We start from the raw sequence: 17433 nt of genomic DNA, 5'->3' as shown, positions 1-17433 counted from the left end.
TGGAGTATTGTGTGCAATTCTGGTCACCCCGTGACAGGGAGAACATAGAAGCTTTGGAGAGGTGCAGAGGATGCTCACCAGTATGTTGCTTCTACATCGCAAAGACATACAGGTTGGTAGGTTAACTGGCCACTGTAAGGTGCCCCTAGTGTGCAGATAAGTGCTACAATCTGTGAGGAGCTGATCAGAATTGAGAGCTGCTGTGGGGAGAAGGAAGGAAAGAATTAGTGTACAATTGGTGTAAATGGGAGATTGATGGTTGGCATGGACTCAGGGACCAAATGGCCTGTTTCGGTGCTGTTTCTCCATAAGATTCTATGACCATGTTTTGTAATAGTGTCGAGAAGTCGTATGTGTCAATATGTGAAAGTAGGATTAATGTCTCGCCTGCAAGATGTTATGAATTATTTTCATTTTTTAAATGCTCACTTTATTTTTTTATTTTGCCTTTGTCTCTTTTTCCTCATTGTATTACAGTCTTTCTTTTTATCTTTAGATCTCCTTTCCTACCTGACATTCATTTTACCCACTCAAGCTGATGCATCTTTCTCAGTCTTTGTGCAGGTAATGCTTGATTCTTCAGTCTGATTGATGAGGAGGATGCACGATTGTTGCCATTGTTCCCTCAGAGTTGCATGGACTGTGAAATGGTGCCAAAACCTGGCGACTATTGCATGTAGACTCAGCGGGCTGTTTCTATGTATCATGTACTTATTGTACTTATGTATGGCAATAATCTTCTGATCTGTATGCAAAAAAAGATTTCCACTATTCCTTGGTACACATGATAATAAAGGAACAATTGAACCACCTGAAATACCTAAATTGACTAACACAAATCCTTCCGATCGCAGGTGCAGCTCAAAGCCCTGATGCAGTGAACACTTGCCAATGCCAAGCGCTGTTTGTAATCTTGTTCTCTTACCCATTTTTCAGGATGGAAGGACAGCGTTGCACATTGCCGCAGCACATTCAAAGGAGGAAATCGTTCGTCTGCTCCTGGCAAAGAAATGGGACCCTAATCTCACTGGAGGGGTATGGATGCACTTACTCATATTGCTTTACTACCAAACATTGCTTTAGGGAAGAGCGCAAAACTATAGGTTGTGTATTCCTGCGAAGAGTTGTGCCAATGAAGCAAATATTCCCTGGTCAAACCATGAAGAGCTGGGTAAATGAAAATCATTGCTCAACTGTGCCCACTGGGTGAGGTGTTATCCAGACAGTTGGGTCTAATTACCAGCAAAATATATTGGTGTTGGGGTGTGGAAGGGGGTCACTGTGTCTGGATCGGAGATGCTGATTTAGTTACCTCTTCCTCTCTGGTAAGGAGTCCCTCATTTCCTCTGCAGTCGTTGCCACTCTTCTCTGCTCTCTTGTGAGCTGAGGCTCTGCTGAGAGCTGGGGTGTTCTGCACAAGCCCACCTAATCTTCATGCTCATCTTCAGCTTTCAGTGCCTCAGACTCTGGGTTTGTACTCTCTTCCTCTGGCACTGATTGTTGCCTTCGGGTTGTGAGGCTCTGATGATGGCAGTGATATAGTCTGTACTGCAGAGCACCTCTGGGTTAATATGTGGACCAGAGTCTTATTTTCAGAAAGTCAGTGTTGACCTTCAATGATTCTCATACTTTTTTTATTATTGATCAACTGTTCAAAATTGGGAGCAGTGGTTTAGGTAGATTTGATAGTGGTATTTAAGAGACATTTAGACAGGCACATTGATATCCAGGGCATAGAGGGATATGGATTATGTACAGGCAGATAAGATTTGGTCTGGACATCATGTTCGGCACAGACATTGTGGGCCGAAGGGACTGTGCTGCACCGTTCTATGTTCTATTTGGCCATATTTAGAGCCCATCCCCAATTGCTCTTGAGAAAGTGATGATATGCCATCTTCTTCCAATCCTTCTGGTGAAGGTACTCTAACAGTTCCAGTACTTAGAGCCCAGCAATGATGTGATCTATTAATGCAATTTAGAGTTAAACCTGCAAATGGCAGTGGTCCCATCCACTTGTTGCCCTTGTATCTCATGGAGGTAGAGGTCAACAATTTGGAAGTGCTGACAGAGTAGCCAAGGAAAGTAACTGCAATGCATTTTGTAGATGGTGCACACTGCAGTCACTGTGTTCCAATGGTAGAGTGAATAAATATATAGGCTCTTATAGTAGCAGTGTTCATCAGATGCATTAAGATTGCAAGTTAGACTTTAGACTTTGGAGATACAGCACTGAAAGACCCTTCGGCCCACTGAGTCTGCGCTGACCAGCAATCACCCCGTACACTAACACTATCCACACACTAGGGACAATTTACAATTCTTACCAAAGCCAATTAATGTATAAACTTGTGCGTCTTTGGAGTGTGGGAGGAACCTGGGCACCCAGAGAAAATGCACACGGTCATGGGGAGAACATACAAACTCCTTACAGACAGCACCCACAGTGAGGATCGAACCTGGGTGTCTGGCGCTATAAGGCTGCAACTATACTGCTGCGGCACTGTGCCGCCCAAAGATACAAAGGTGCAATAAAATTCCTTGTTCACCTGACGTTCATTGTCACATTGGAGCAGTGGAAAGGTAAGATATAAGTCGTCGGATATTAAAGAAGTGGGCAAAACTCAAAGTGCTGGAGTAATTCAGCAGGTCAAACAGTATCAATCAGGTAAGATATAAATTGATAGTTGCCTGGACTTCTCAAAATATGCAGAAGATATTGTGAGCCTATGGTTTGTGTTTGAAGTTAAACTATGATAATGACAGAGCTTTTGTGAGTAATCAGAAAGGTATCAAAAAATCTACTTCCATAAAAATATCTGGAAATTAACTCCTTTAGGTGAGATTTTTTTTTTAATTGCATAAAATGAGAACTGTGCATACAATTCTTGCCTTCTGCAGTTCCACTGCATTCTAATTTGTTCTTTGCCTCTTTAAATGAGAAAAGTAGTAACTCCTTCCTTCTAAAAACACTTGTAAATCATATGTAACTTGTCAATGCTAAGGGATTGCTTTTTAATTGATGATATTTTGATGTAGATTAGCATAGAATGTTTCTGAATGTTGATACCAAGAAAAACCTGGTCCCATCAGAGGCAATGACATGACCATAATCTATCGTAGACACAAAATGCTGGAGTAACTCAGTGGGACAGGCAGCATCGCTGGAGAGAAGGAATGGGTGACATTTCGGGTCGAGACCCTTCTTCAGAAGAAGGGTCTGAAGAAGGGTATCGGGGAGACCAAGCGCAGGCTCGGCGATCGCTTCGCTGAACACTTCTGCTCAGTCCGCCGTAACTGACCTGATATCTCCCGGTTGCTCAGCACTTTAACTCCCCCTCCCGCTCCCAATGTGACCTTTCTGTATTGGGGCTCCTCCATTGTCAGTGAAGCCCAGCGCAAATTGGAGGAACGCACCTCATATTTTGCACGGGTACCTTACACCCCAGCGGTATGAACATTGAGTTCTCTAACTTCAAATAACCCTTGCTTTCCCTCTCCTTCCATCCCTTCCCGCTTCCCAGCTCTTCCACCAGTCTTACTGTCTCTGACTACATTCTATCTCTGTCCCACCCACTCCTTTGACATCAGTCTGAAGAAGGGTCTCGTACCGAAACATCACCCATTCCTTCTCTCCAGAAATGCTGCCTGTCCCACTGAGTTACATAGAAACATAGAAAATAGGTGCAGGAGTAGGCCATTCGGCCCTTCGAGCCTGCACCGCCATTCAATATGATCATGGCTGATCATCCAGCTCAGTAGCCTGTACCTGCCTTCTCTCCATACCCCCTGATCCCTTTAGCAAAAAGGGCCACATCTAACTCCCTCTTAAATATAGCCAATGAACTGGCCTCAACTACCTTCTGTGGCAGAGAATTCCACAGACTCACCACTCTCTGTGTGAAGAAATGTTTTTTCATCTCGGTCCTAAAAGACTTCCCCCTTATCCTTAAGCTGTGACCCCTGGTTCTGGACTCCCCCAACATCGGGAACAATCTTCCCGCATCGAGCCTCTCCAACCCCTTAAGAATTTTATATGTTTCTATAAGATCCCCCCTCAGTCTTCTAAATTCCAGCGAGTACAAGCCCAGTCTATCCAGCCTTTTCTCATATGCAAGTCCCGCCATCCCAGGGATTAATCTGGTGAACCTTCTCTGTACTCCCTCTAAGGCAAGAACGTCTTTCCTCAGGTTAGGAGACCAAAACTGCACACAATACTCCAGGTGCGGTCTCACCAAGGCCCTGTACAACTGCAGCAGAACCTCCCTGCTCCTAAACTCAAATCCTCTTGCTATGAATGCCAACATACCATTCGCTTTCTTCACTGCCTGCTGCACCTGCATGCTTGCTTTCAATGAATGGTGCACCATGACACCCAGGTCACGTTGCATCTCCCCTTCTCCACCATTCAGGTAATACTCTGCTTTCCTGTTCTTGCCGCCAAAGTGGATAACCTCACATTTATCCACATTATATTGCATCTGCCATGCATTTGCCCACTCGCCTAATCTATCCAAGTCACTCTGCAGCCTCCTAGCATCCTCCTCGCAGCTAACGTTGCCACCCAGTTCCGTGTCATCCGCAAACTTAGAGATGTTGCATTCAATTCCCTCGTCCAAATCATTGATATACACTGTAAATAACTGGGGTCCCAGCACTGAGCCTTGCGGTACCCCACTAGTCACTGCATGCCATTCCGAAAAGGACCCGTTTATTCCTATTCTTTGCTTCCTGTCCGCCAACCAATTTTCTATCCACCTCAAAACTGAACCCTCAATACCGTGTGCTTTAAGTTTGTACACCAATCTCCTATGTGGGACCTTGTCGAAGGCCTTCTGAAAGTCCAGATATAACACATTGACTGGTTCTCCCTTATCCACTCTACTAGTTACATCCTCGAAAAATTCTATAAGATTCGTCAGACATGATTTGCCTTTGGTAAATCCATGCTGACTTTGTCCGATGATTTCACCACTTTCCAAATGTGATGCTATCACATCTTTAATAACTGACTCTAGCATTTTCCCCACTACCGATGTTAGGCTAACTGGTCTATAATTCCCCGTTTTCTCTCTCCCTCCCTTTTTAAAAAGTGGGGTTACATTAGCTACCCTCCAGTCCTCAGGAACTACTCCAGAATCTAAAGAGTTTTGAAAAATTATCACTAATGTATCCACTATTTCTGAGGCTACTTCCTTAAGCACTCTGGGATGCAGCCTATCTGGCCCTGGGGATTTATCTGCCTTTAATCCATTTAATTTACCTAACACCACTTCCCGACTAACCTGGATTTCCCTCAGTTCCTCCATCTCATTAGACCACCGGTCCCCCGCTATTTCCGGCAGACGGTTTATGTCTTCCTTAGTGAAGACAGAACCAAAGTATTTGTTCAATTGGTCTGCCATCTCCTTGTTCCCTATGATCAATTCACCTGTTTCCGACTGCAAGGGACCTACATTTGCCTTAACTAATCTTTTTCTCTTGACATATCTATAAAAGCTTTTGCAGTCTGTTTTTATGTTCCTTGCCAGTTTTCCCTCATAGTCTATTTTCCCTTTCCTAATTAAGCCCTTTGTCCTCCTCTGCTGGACTCTGAATTTCTCCCAGTCCTCTGGTATGCTACTTTTTCTGGCTAATCTGTATGCTTCATCTTTTAGACAATAGACAATAGACAATAGGTGCAGGAGTAGGCCATTCAGCCCTTCGAGCCAGCACCGCCATTCAATGCGATCATGGCTGATCACTCTCAATCAGTACCCCGTTCCTGCCTTCTCCCCATACCCCCTAACTCCGCTATCCTTAAGAGCTCTATCCAGCTCTCTCTTGAAAGCATCCAACGAACTGGCCTCCACTGCCTTCTGAGGCAGAGAATTCCACACCTTCACCACCCTCTGACTGAAAAAGTTCTTCCTCATCTCCGTTCTAAATGGCCTACCCCTTATTCTTAAACTGTGGCCCCTTGTTCTGGACTCCCCCAACATTGGGAACATGTTATCTGCCTCTAATGTGTCCAATCCCCTAATTATCTTATATGTTTCAATAAGATCCCCCCTCATCCTTCTAAATTCCAGTGTATACAAGCCCAATCGCTCCAGCCTTTCAACATACGACAGTCCCGCCATTCCGGGAATTAACCTAGTGAACCTACGCTGCACGCCCTCCATAGCAAGAATATCCTTCCTCAAATTTGGAGACCAAAACTGCACACAGTACTCCAGGTGCGGTCTCACCAGGGCCCGGTACAACTGTTTTAATACTATCCTTGATTTCCCTTGTTAGCCACGGATGCACTACCTTTCCTGGTTTGTTCTTTTGCCAAACTGGGATGAACACTTGTTGTAGTTCATCCATGCAACCTTTAAATGCCTTCCATTGCATATCCACCGTCAACCCTTTCAGCATCAATCGCCAGTCTATCTTGGACAATTCACGCCTCATACCCTCAAAGTTACCTTTCTTTAAGTTCAGAACACTTGTTTCTGTATCGACTTTGTCACTCTCCATCCTAATGAAGAACTCTACCATATCATATCATATATATATACAGCCGGAAACAGGCCTTTTCGGCCCTCCAAGTTCGTGCCGCCCAGCGATCCCCGTACATTAACACTATCCTACACCCACTAGGGACAATTTTTACATTTACCCAGCCAATTAACCTACATACCTGGTACGTCTTTGGAGTATTATGATCACTCTTGCCCAAGGGGCCTCGCACAACAAGACTGCTAACTAACCCTTCCTCATTACTCAATACCCAGTCTAGAATGGCCTGTTCTCTCGTTGGTTCCTCGACATGTTGGTTTAGAAAACCATCTCTCAAACATTTCAAGAAATCCTCTTCCTCAGCACCCCTGCCAGTTTGGTTCACCCAATCTATATGTAGATTGAAGTCACCCATTATAACTGCTGCACCTTTAGTGCATGCATTTCTAATTTCCTGCTTGATGCCATCCCCAACCTCACTACTGCTGTTAGGTGGCCTGTACACAACTCCCACTAGCGTTTTCTGCCCCTTAGTGTTTCGTAGCTCTACCCATATCGATTCCACTTCCTCCAAGCTAATGTCCTTCCTTTCCACTGCTTTAATCTCCTCTCTAACCAGTAACGCTACCCCACCTCCTTTTCCTTTCTGTCTATCCCGCCTGAATATAGAATATCCCTGGATGTTGAGCTCCCAGCCTTGGTCACCCTGGAGCCATGTCTTCGTAATCCCAACTATATCATAATCATTAATAACTATCTCCACATTTAATTCATCCACCTTATTACGTATACTCCTTGCATTGAGACACAAAGCCTTCAGGCTTGTTTTTACAACTCTCTTACCCCTTATACAATTATGTTGAAAAGTGGCCCTTTTTGATTTTTGCCCTGGATTTGTCTGCCTACCACTTTTACTTTTCACCTTGCTACCTGTTGCTTCTACCCTCATTTTACACCCCTCTGTCTCTCTGCTCCTGCTCCCATCCCCCTGCCACATTAGTTTAAATCCTCCCCGACAGCACTAGCAAACACTCCCCCTAGGACATTGGTTCCATTCCAGCTCAGGTGCAGACCGTCCTGTTTGTACTGGTCCCACCTCTCCCAGAACTGGTTCCAATGTCCTAAAAATTAGAATCCCTCCCCCTTGCACCATTTTTCAAGCCACGTATTCATCTGAAATATCCAGCACTTTGTGTCTACCTTCGATTTAAACCAGCATCTGCAGTTCTTTCCTACACAGTTTGACCATAATCTATCGTTGCTCTACTACTGTATCAGTACTCCAGTTATAGGATCACCAAACATGTATTGTACAGGTGGGTATTTGCTCATGCAACATCTAGGATGTTTTCCCTTTGTTTCTTTTGCAATTGATTTAAAAAAAAAAAAAAGACTTGTTCCCTATTGATTTTCTTCCCTTCTTCATTCTGTGTGTGCTTCTCTAGATATTCATTGATTGCCACTTCTTTTTTCAAGTGACCATTTATCATTGGTGACATAGACAGTGAGTACCAGCAGACCATAGAGGAAATCATATCTTATGTGTAAACAAATGGACCTGAAGATTAATGGTACTCCAGGAGAGTGAAGATCTGTCCTTACATTTTGCAGCTGTTAGCTTATGGATTCAAAAGGGGTGAACAAGTTAATTTAGATTTCTATCACTGTTGGAACAAGACAGAGAAGGAAAAGAGAAATGATTTCATTGATTCCACTAATCTGAACTGTTTGTATTGGTTTCTTATTGTCACATATACTAAGATGCTTTGTTTTGCATATTATGCAGGCAAATAATACTACAAATGAGTACATCAAGATAGTATAAAGAAAAAAAGAAACAGTGTGAAATATAGTTGTTTCTGCTGCAGAGAAAGTGTAGTTAAAAAAAGTGTAAGGCTGCAGAAAGTAATTGAGCGATATAGCACACAAACAGGTCGCTCGGCCCACTTTGTCCATGCCGACTAAGTTGGCATACTGGGCTAGTCCCACTTGCCTGCATGTGGCCCATAAGCCTCTAAACCCTTCCTATTCCTATAATTATCCAAATGTCTCTTAAAAGTAGGCGCTATCGCAACTTTTAAGCAGGTACTATTGCAACATTTAATAAACATTTAGACAGGTACATGGATAGGATAGAGGGATATGGGCCAAATGCAGAGAGGTGGGACTAGTGTAGATCGGACATGTTGGTTGACGTGGGAAAGTTGGGCCAAAGGGCCTGTTTCCACCCTATATGACTCTGAATCTATGAGTAGTCATAATCGTCACCATAAATGGTTATAAAGAGGTTCAGATGAAGTATTAGTTGTTGTGCAGCCAAACAGCAATTGATATATAATAGACTAAACATGATTGGAAGAGGCAGAGATTTAATATTAATTAATGAGTCAGCTGAAATCAGGTAAAAACCTGATACCAATACAACCAGTTCAGATGAGTACAATCAATGAGATCATTTCACGTTTCCTCTGTCTTGCTCCAACAGTGACTGAAATCTAAATTAATTCATTCAGCCCTTTTGATTCCATAAATTAACATCTGGAAATGTAGGTGTAACCACTGATCATCATGCTCCTGGAGTACAATTTAGCTTCCAGTAAGGTGGAGAAAACTGGAAAATTTGAGATATCAGTAGCACAGATTATATGGATAACATAAAGACCTGAATGAGTATCAGTGTGTTGGAAATAAGATAAAACAAGAGACAAAAAACATCCTTGAAAATTTGAGGTGTTGCATTTGTGGAGGTCAAAGGCTTGATAGAAGTACATAATATTATGAGAGGTATAGATAGGATAGTCGTCTTTTTTCCCCGAGAGTGGAAATGTCAGAAGTTAGTGGTCATAGATTAAATGTAAAATGGGCAAAGTTTAAGGGAGATTGTCAGGCAAGTTTTTTTATACACAAAGTTGTGGGTGACCGGAGCACTGTCCCAGGGTCGTGTTAGAAGCAGAGACAGTAACAACATTTAAGGATCATTAGACAGGCTCAGAAACAGGCAGGAAATAGAGGGATTGAGACCACTTGCCGGCAGTGGGATCAGTTGAATTGGCGTCATGGTTGGCGTAGATGTGGCGGGCTGAAGTTCTTGTGCTGAACTGTTCTATGTTCTATGTTTATGATATAAACATAGCACAAAAAGTAAGGAAATTTGTGTTTGGTAGATTATTTCTTTGTTGTAACAATGCTTCTTGGCAATAAATCTTATACCGTTGGAAAGCCTGTTTATTTCCCTTTTAAATGGTGCCACATTTGTAAGGAACATGCATTTGTGGGATGAGCAGCAGAGCTGAGTATATGGGTTGCGCCCATGAAAAATTTGCCAAATCTTCTCTGCCAATGCCAAACAGCTTATTCTGCTGTTGCTATTGACTCTTGTTTTGAGCTTCTGGTACCCCCAGGTGCTGACAAGAATGGGATACCATCCCACAACAGTGTGTGACCAGGCTGGTGACCGGCATGAGGAGGAGGTGCCAGGCTGTTGTGGCTGTGTATGGTTCTTCCACACGCTACTGTGGCTCCTGTTTATTAAATGAATAAATTGTTAAATTGCCAATATGTCTTGTTTCTTCAGTCCAATCATCCAATCCACCAAACAACACCGAACAAGAGTCAATGGCAGAATAAGCTGTTTGGCATTGGCAGAGAAGATTTGGCAAATTTTTCATGGGCGCATCCCATATACTCAGCTCTGCTGCTCATCCCACAAATGCATGTTCCTTACAAATGTGGCACCATTTAAAAGGGAAATAAACAGGCTTTCCAACGGTATAAGATTTATTGCCAAGAAGCATTGTTACAATAAAGAAATAATCTACCAAACACAAATTTCCTTACTTTTTGTGCTATGTTTACTTAAAAACAAAGCCAAAATTTTAAGTTGAAATAAAGCCAACTTCATAACAGTGAGCTGACTAAAGTGGATTGGGAAAATAGGCAAAGTATGGTAATAGATAAACATTATGGACGTTTAAAGAGATAGGTCATTACTCTCAACTAATATGCATCCCATTGAGAATTAAAAATATCATGGGAAAAATAAACCATCTGTGGCTTACGAAAGAGTGCTAAAGATATCATTGGATCTAAAGAGGCTTAGGTCTGAGTTGATAATATTTCTAGATGACTAGTTTATTGATGTGAGGGAATATAGAATAAGGAACAGACAATAGAAGTTTTTGCAGGAAAAAATAATGGAGATTAGCGAAAGTGATGTTGCATCCTGTAGATTCAGGAGAGTTTAGAATGAGGAGTATTATTGACTAAATACTAACATAAACTAGCATTTATTTTGAGAGGACTGGAATATAAAACCACGGATGTAATGCTGAAGCTTTATAAGGCACTGGTCAGAACGTATTTGAAGTATTGTGAGCAGTTTTGGACCCAATATCTGAGGAAGGATGTGTTGGTATTGGAGAGGGTCCAGAGGAGGTTCACCAGAATGATCCCAGGAATGAGTAGGTTAACATATAATAATAATAATAATAATATATTTATTTTATATAGCGCCTTAACACATGCACAAAGCGCTTTACAAATACAATTAACATAGAAACAAACAGACAAACAGACAAACTATCCTGACGGAAAAGCGGCGAATAATCAACGCCAGCGTCCTCTCACGTCAGGGTCCGGCAGTAGACATTAAAGAACACAAGACACACAGATACAATTTTTTACACAAAACAGCCATCACAGTGATTGCTCTAGGCATACCCTCACTGTGATGGAAGGCAAAGTCTTATCTCCTCCTCGTTCTTCTCCCGTGGCGCCACGAGGCGATCGAGGCTCCCAACCCCTTGAAGCCCCCACCGGGCGATGGAAAGTCCCAGGGTCGAGCCGAGCAGGCCGATGAAAGTCCTGAGCCCCCACCGGGCGATGGAAAATGCCGCGGCCGAGCCACGCAGGGCGATGAGAGTCCTGAGCCCCCACCGGGCGATGTAAAGTGCTGCGGCCGAGCCACGCAGGGCGATGAAGGGCCTGCGGGCGGGTTGATCGTACCTCGCGCTTCGGGGCGGTCGAAGCTGCTACGGCTGGAGCTCCCAAAAGCCGGTCGCCAGCCAGGGACCTGCGAGCTCCCGATGTTGCGGTCTGCAGGGCCCACGGCCGAAGCCTCCGAGATGGTAAGTCCAGGCCCTGCGACCGGAGTCTTCGAGGTCGATCCCAGCTGGAGGCCGCCGACTCCACGATGTTAGGCCGTTGCGCGAACGGAGATACGACACGGTAAAGGTCGCATCTCCGTTGAGGAGGAGATTTAAAAAAAGGTTTCCCCCAACCCCCCCCACCACCCCCCTACATACACAGAATTAAAAATAAAACAAAACGTACATTTAACATCAACAATGACAAAAAAACACAAAAAAAAAACGGAGAGACTGCCGGTGAGCCGCAGCTGCAGAACACAGCTGATGAGCATTTGACAGTACTGGTCCTGTATTCGTTGGAGTTGAGATGAATGAGGAGGGACATCATTTAAACTTACCGAATAGTGAAAGGCCTGGATAGAATGCATGTGGTGAGGATATTTTCATTAGTGGAAGTCTAGGACCAGAGGCCATAGCCTCAGAATAAAAAGACGTGCTTTTAGAGATGTGGAATTTCTTTGGTCAGAGGGTGGTGAATCTGTGGAACTCATTGCCATAGACGGCTGTGGAAGCCAAGTCATTGGGTATTTTTAAGGCACTGACCGACAGATTCTTGATTAGTAAGGGTGTCAGGGGTTATGGGGAGAAGACAGGAGATTGGGAATAGGAAAAGGCCAACTTTTACTTGTCCTCCTCCACCCCCTCTGGTGTGCACCCATTTCTCCCACTATCACACCCCCCTCAACCCCCCCCCCCCCCCTTTCACCTCCATCACCTTCCACTTATATCCTTCCCTCTGGCTTTATATTTCACTCCTTTCTTATCTGACACCCTTTTCTCACCTTTTCACCTCTAGCCTTTGTCCACACATTTGCCAATCGAAGCCCCCCCTTACCTTTTTCTACCTTTCAGGATCTGTTCCGTCTCCACCTCCTTTTCAGCTTTCTCTCCCCCCTATTATAATCTGACTGAAGGGTCCCAACATGCAGCGCCCTCTCTCCATTCCCTTCATAGATGCTGCCAGGCCTAGGCAGCACAGTGGCGTAGAGGTAGAGTTACTCCTTTACAGCGACAGAGACCCGAGTTCGATCCTGACTACAGGTGTTGCCTGTACGGAGTTTGCATGTTCTCTTCATGACCTCTGAGTGCTCCAGTTTCCTCCCACATTCCAAAGATATGCTTCCAAATTGTATTCTGTAATAAAAAAATTCCCTAGTGTGTAGGATAGTACTAGTGTATGGGGTGATTGTAGGTTGGCATGGACTCAGTGGGCCAAAGGGCCTGTTTCCATGCTATATCTCTAAACTAAATGAAACTCGTTGAATTACTCCAGCAGATAGACATAAAATGCTGGAATAACTCAGCGGGTCAGGCAGCTTCTATGGAGAAAAGGAATAGCCGATGTTTCGGGTCAGAACCCTTCCTCAGTCTGCGAAATACAGGTGGGGTGGGGGGAACTGGAGGCGAGAAAAGGCCAGAACAAATCAAGGCCAGCCTACACAATTTACACTCACACTTTGTGTTTTACTCAAAATTCCAGAATCCGCAGTTCTTTGTGTCTCCTGCTGTTTATAAATGGGCCAATTTTTATCTGAGATTGAAACTGTTACTTTTAAGAAGTTGTTTCCATTCTATTAAAGTGCATGGACCCTGGAGTGCAATGCTGAATGTTTCCTTTTGAAAGTTGCCATGGAAATGGAACGCCTTGTGAATGACAGCAAACAATCCAGGCATCACTATGCCTGGTGGGCATGCTTTAGCTTATTATCATAGTTGTTTAGTCAAGAAGAGAAGGATACATTGCAAAGGTTTAATAGCTGAAGTTTATTTGATGTAAATGCTATGTAATTCCATGCAAAATAAAACAATCATAGAAACGTTTGCTTAACAACTGGGAGGAATAAAAATGCTGAAGATTTTAATGCAGATTTTTTTGTCAGTTTTCTTGTTATTCATAAGCTGTCAGCAGTTCATTGTTAGGGACTCTTCGATGACATTTCAATACAATACAATACAATATATCTTTATTGTCATTGTACAGGGGTACAACGAGATTGGGAATGCGCCTCCCATACGATGCAATAATTTAATTAATTTAAACAACAAACCAACGAAACAAATTGTAACAGTTTTAAAACAGAATAAAGTGCAAGTAGATCTGTGCCGGATCACTGTGCGATGTGACCATCCGGCTCAGCAGGACCGGTTCATAGCAGCTATGGCCCTGGGGATGAAGCTGTTCCTGAGTCTGGAGGTGCGGACAGGGGTGTGAAGAGTCTTTGTGGATGCTGGTGGCTTTTCTGAGGCATCGTGTGTTGTAGATGCCCTCCAAGTCTGGTAGCTGTGTTCCGATGGTCCTCTGAGCTCTATGGACTACCCGCTGAAGAGCTTTCCTTTCTGCCTCCGTGCAGCTGAGGTACCACACAGGGATGCCATGTGTTTGGATGCTATCTATGGTGCAGCGGTAGAAGGTCGTCAGCAGCTGTTGGGGTAGACCAGACTTTTTCAGTGTTCTTAGGTAGAACAGTCGTTGAACAGTCGAAGGAAACAACACATTCCTACTGAGGCAGTCAAAATATGGCTGGGATTGATGCTAACTGACTTGAAGTTAGTTCAGCAAAGGTGCATTGGATGTCCAGGTAATTTGGATGGTATGGCGAGTCCGGAAACTTGTTATATTGTAGAAGAAGTTTATTGCGACAGCAATATTCGAATACAAAGGTTTAACAACAAGATAACGGACAACCATCAAAACTCACTGTCTTCCTTGGAGACGTCTCCGAACTAACTCTTTTCGGGCGCCAAAAGCGCACATGACAACGCTGTCCAATCAGCGATGTCGCTCTCTGGACCAATCCCTACGGTCGCGCCCACACGTGACCTCGCTGGCCAATCTGAGGGTTCGACGACCAGGACCATTCTCTATGGTCGCTACATGACCCCCCCCAGAACCCGAGGTACGGAACCTAGCAGGGAGCCGGATTTCGCGACCAGAACGAGTGAGGAGAGGGGCAGCCTGAACCACAGGAGCCGGGGATTCCGGACTTGGTGGAACAGCCGGAGCGGGGGGTCCTGGACTGATCGGAACTGCCGGAGGCCGGCCTCTCCTAGGTGGTTGGCCGACCAGGACTGGTTGGTCCGGATCCAAGTGCGCAGGTTTAAGCCTGGACACCGAGACGAGCTCACTCCTGCCGCCCACGTCTAAGGTGAAGGTAGCCGTCCCCTTACGCAAAACCCGGAACGGTCCTTCATAGACCCTCTGCAACGGGGCACGATGGGAATCCTTTCGCAAAAATACAAACTCACAGTCCTTCAGGGAAGGCGGTTCGTGTACCATGGGACACCCATGACGTGAAGTCGGAACTGGGGCCAGGAAACCCACCCGTGCCCGGAGCGATGCTAAGACTGATGGGACTGGAGGCAGCTGGTCGGAGGGGTCCGGAAGCAAATCCCCGGGTACTCGAAGTGGCGAGCCATATACTAGCTCCGCGGACGAAACACCGAGATCTTGCTTAGGAGCAGTCCGGATGCCCAAAAGGACCCAGGGGAGTTGGTCTACCCAGTCCGGGCCTTCAAGCCTCGCACTGAGGGCCGCCTTGAGTTGACGGTGGAACCTCTCTACAAGCCCATTTGCCTGGGGGTGGTATGCTGTAGTGTGTTGTAACCGGGAACCGTACAGCTCGGCTAGCGTGGTCCAGAGGGACGAAGTGAACTGTGGCCCCCTGTCGGTGGTAATAACCGCCGGAACGCCGAAACGTGCTACCCAATGGAGGGCCAAAGTCCTGGCACAGGAGGCTGCCGAGATGTCGGACAATGGACAAGCCTCTGGCCACCGGGTGAACCGATCCACCACCGTGAGGAGATGGGTGTAGCCCCAGGAGGAAGGCAAGGGCCCGACTAAATCCACGTGAATGTGGAAAAATGAACTGCTGGGACCTCAAACTCCTGTACGGGGGGGTGGACATGGCGCTGGACTTTAGCGGTCTGGCAGGGAATGCAGGAACGTGCCCAACCAGCTACCTGTTTACGCAGGCCATGCCAGACAAACCGAGCGGCTACTAACGCAGAGGTGGAGCGGATGGACGGGTGCGCCAGCCCGTGAATAGCATCGAAAACCCGGCGCTGAAGGGAGGGCGGCACTACCGGCCTGGGACGGGGAAGGGAAACATCACACCAGACTTTTGTGCCTTCCGACCCGCAGGCTACCTGAGCCAGCTTCAACCCCGAAGTGGTGGACTGGTATGCCGAGGAGGTATCCGCCAGAAGCTGTGCCTCCGCAAGCTCCTGGGGATCCACCTCGTAGTCCACCACCGAAATGGGGGAACAAGCAGGCCTAGACAGGGCGTCAGCAACGGCATTAAGCTTACCCGCGACATGACGGACATCGGTGGTAAATTCGGAGATGGCAGTCAGGTGCCGCTGCTGGCGGGCCGACCATGGGTCAGACAATTTGAAAAATGCAAATGTTAATGGTTTATGGTCCGTAAAGGCCACAAATGGGCGGCCCTCAAGGAAATACCTGAAATGACGAACAGCTAAATAGAGGGCCAGAAGCTCTCGGTCAAATGCGCTATACTTCAGCTCAGCCGAATTCAGTTGCCGGCTGAAAAACGCCAAGGGCTGCCAAAGGCCACCGACCTGCTGCTCCAAAACCCCACCCACCGCCACGTCAGAGGCGTCAACCGTCAGGGCCGTGGGGGCGGAGGGGCTCGGGTGGATCAACATGGTGGCGTCTGCCAAGGCTGCCTTAGCTGCTGTAAAAGCCGACTCTGCGGCCGGGGACCATATCAACTCTACCGGTTTACCCGCAAGGCACTGGAAGAGCGGGCGCATGACCCGCGCAGCTGCCGGAACAAACCTATGGTAGAAGTTAACCATACCTACGAACTCCTGCAGCCCTTTTACTGTGGTGGGCCTGGGGAATGCCCGGATAGCCTCCACCTTCTCGGGCAAAGGGGTGGCGCCGGCAGGGGTGATTCTGTGCCCTAAAAAATCGAGAGAAGGGAGGCCGAATTGACACTTGGAGGATTGTATAATGAGCCCGTGGTCTTGGAGCCGCTGGAATACAGTCCGCAAGTGGACCTGGTGTTCCTGCACTGAGGGGCTGGCGACCAGGATGTCGTCTAAATAAATAAACACAAAAGGTAAACCTCGACCCACACGGTCCATCAGTCGCTGGAAAGCCTGTGCCGCGTTCTTTAAACCGAAAGGCATGCGCAACCATTCGAACAACCCGAACGGAGTGATCGTGGCAGTTTTTTGTATGTCCTCCGGCCGCACAGGAATCTGGTGGTATCCTCGCACCAAATCGATCTGGGAGAACACCACCGCCCCTTCCAGCCCAGACGAAAAGTCCTGCAGGTGCGGTATGGGGTAGCGATCAGCCATGGTGACAGCATTGAGACGCCGATAATCGCCACATGGTCTCCACCCCCCAGATGCCTTGGAGACCATATGCAACGGCGAGGCCCACGGGCTGTCAGACTGACGGACAATGCCCATTTCCTCCATCTTCCTAAATTCCGCCCGCACCACCACCAGTTTGTCGGGTGGTAGCCTTCTGGCCCGAGCGAAAACGGGAGGGCCCTCGGTGCGAATGTGGTGGACCACGCCATGCTTGGCCGAAGGGGCGTCAAAACGCTGGATGAGCAGCTCTGGAAACTCCGCCAGGACCTCAGCATACGAGTCAGGGGCCGCGACGACGGCCTGGACAGTAGGGCTGGGCGGGGAGGCGATTGTCGGAGCGACGGGCTCCTCGCTGGCTGAGGGTCGGAGGTCGTTACCGCGGACATCAGGGACCAGTGAAAAGGCCCAGAGAAAATCTGCGCCTAGGATCGCTTGTCTGACGTCTGCTATAATG

The 17433-nt window shown here is 46.4% G+C and overlaps 1 protein-coding gene across 1 annotated transcript in view; it reads left to right on the top strand.

Moving 5' to 3' along the window:
- Positions 1-17433, top strand: part of trpn1 (transient receptor potential cation channel, subfamily N, member 1) — a 174669-nt gene that overhangs the window by 21919 nt on the left and 135317 nt on the right. The window contains exon 5 of the mRNA XM_078398420.1: positions 937-1035. Coding sequence (XP_078254546.1) covers positions 937-1035 — 99 coding nt within the window. The remainder of the gene's footprint in view (positions 1-936; positions 1036-17433) is intronic.

The sequence above is a fragment of the Rhinoraja longicauda genome, chromosome 4 (genome assembly GCF_053455715.1).
Source record: "Rhinoraja longicauda isolate Sanriku21f chromosome 4, sRhiLon1.1, whole genome shotgun sequence".
Taxonomy (NCBI): Eukaryota; Metazoa; Chordata; class Chondrichthyes; order Rajiformes; family Arhynchobatidae; genus Rhinoraja; species Rhinoraja longicauda.
This window is presented reverse-complemented; position numbering and strand designations above follow the sequence as displayed.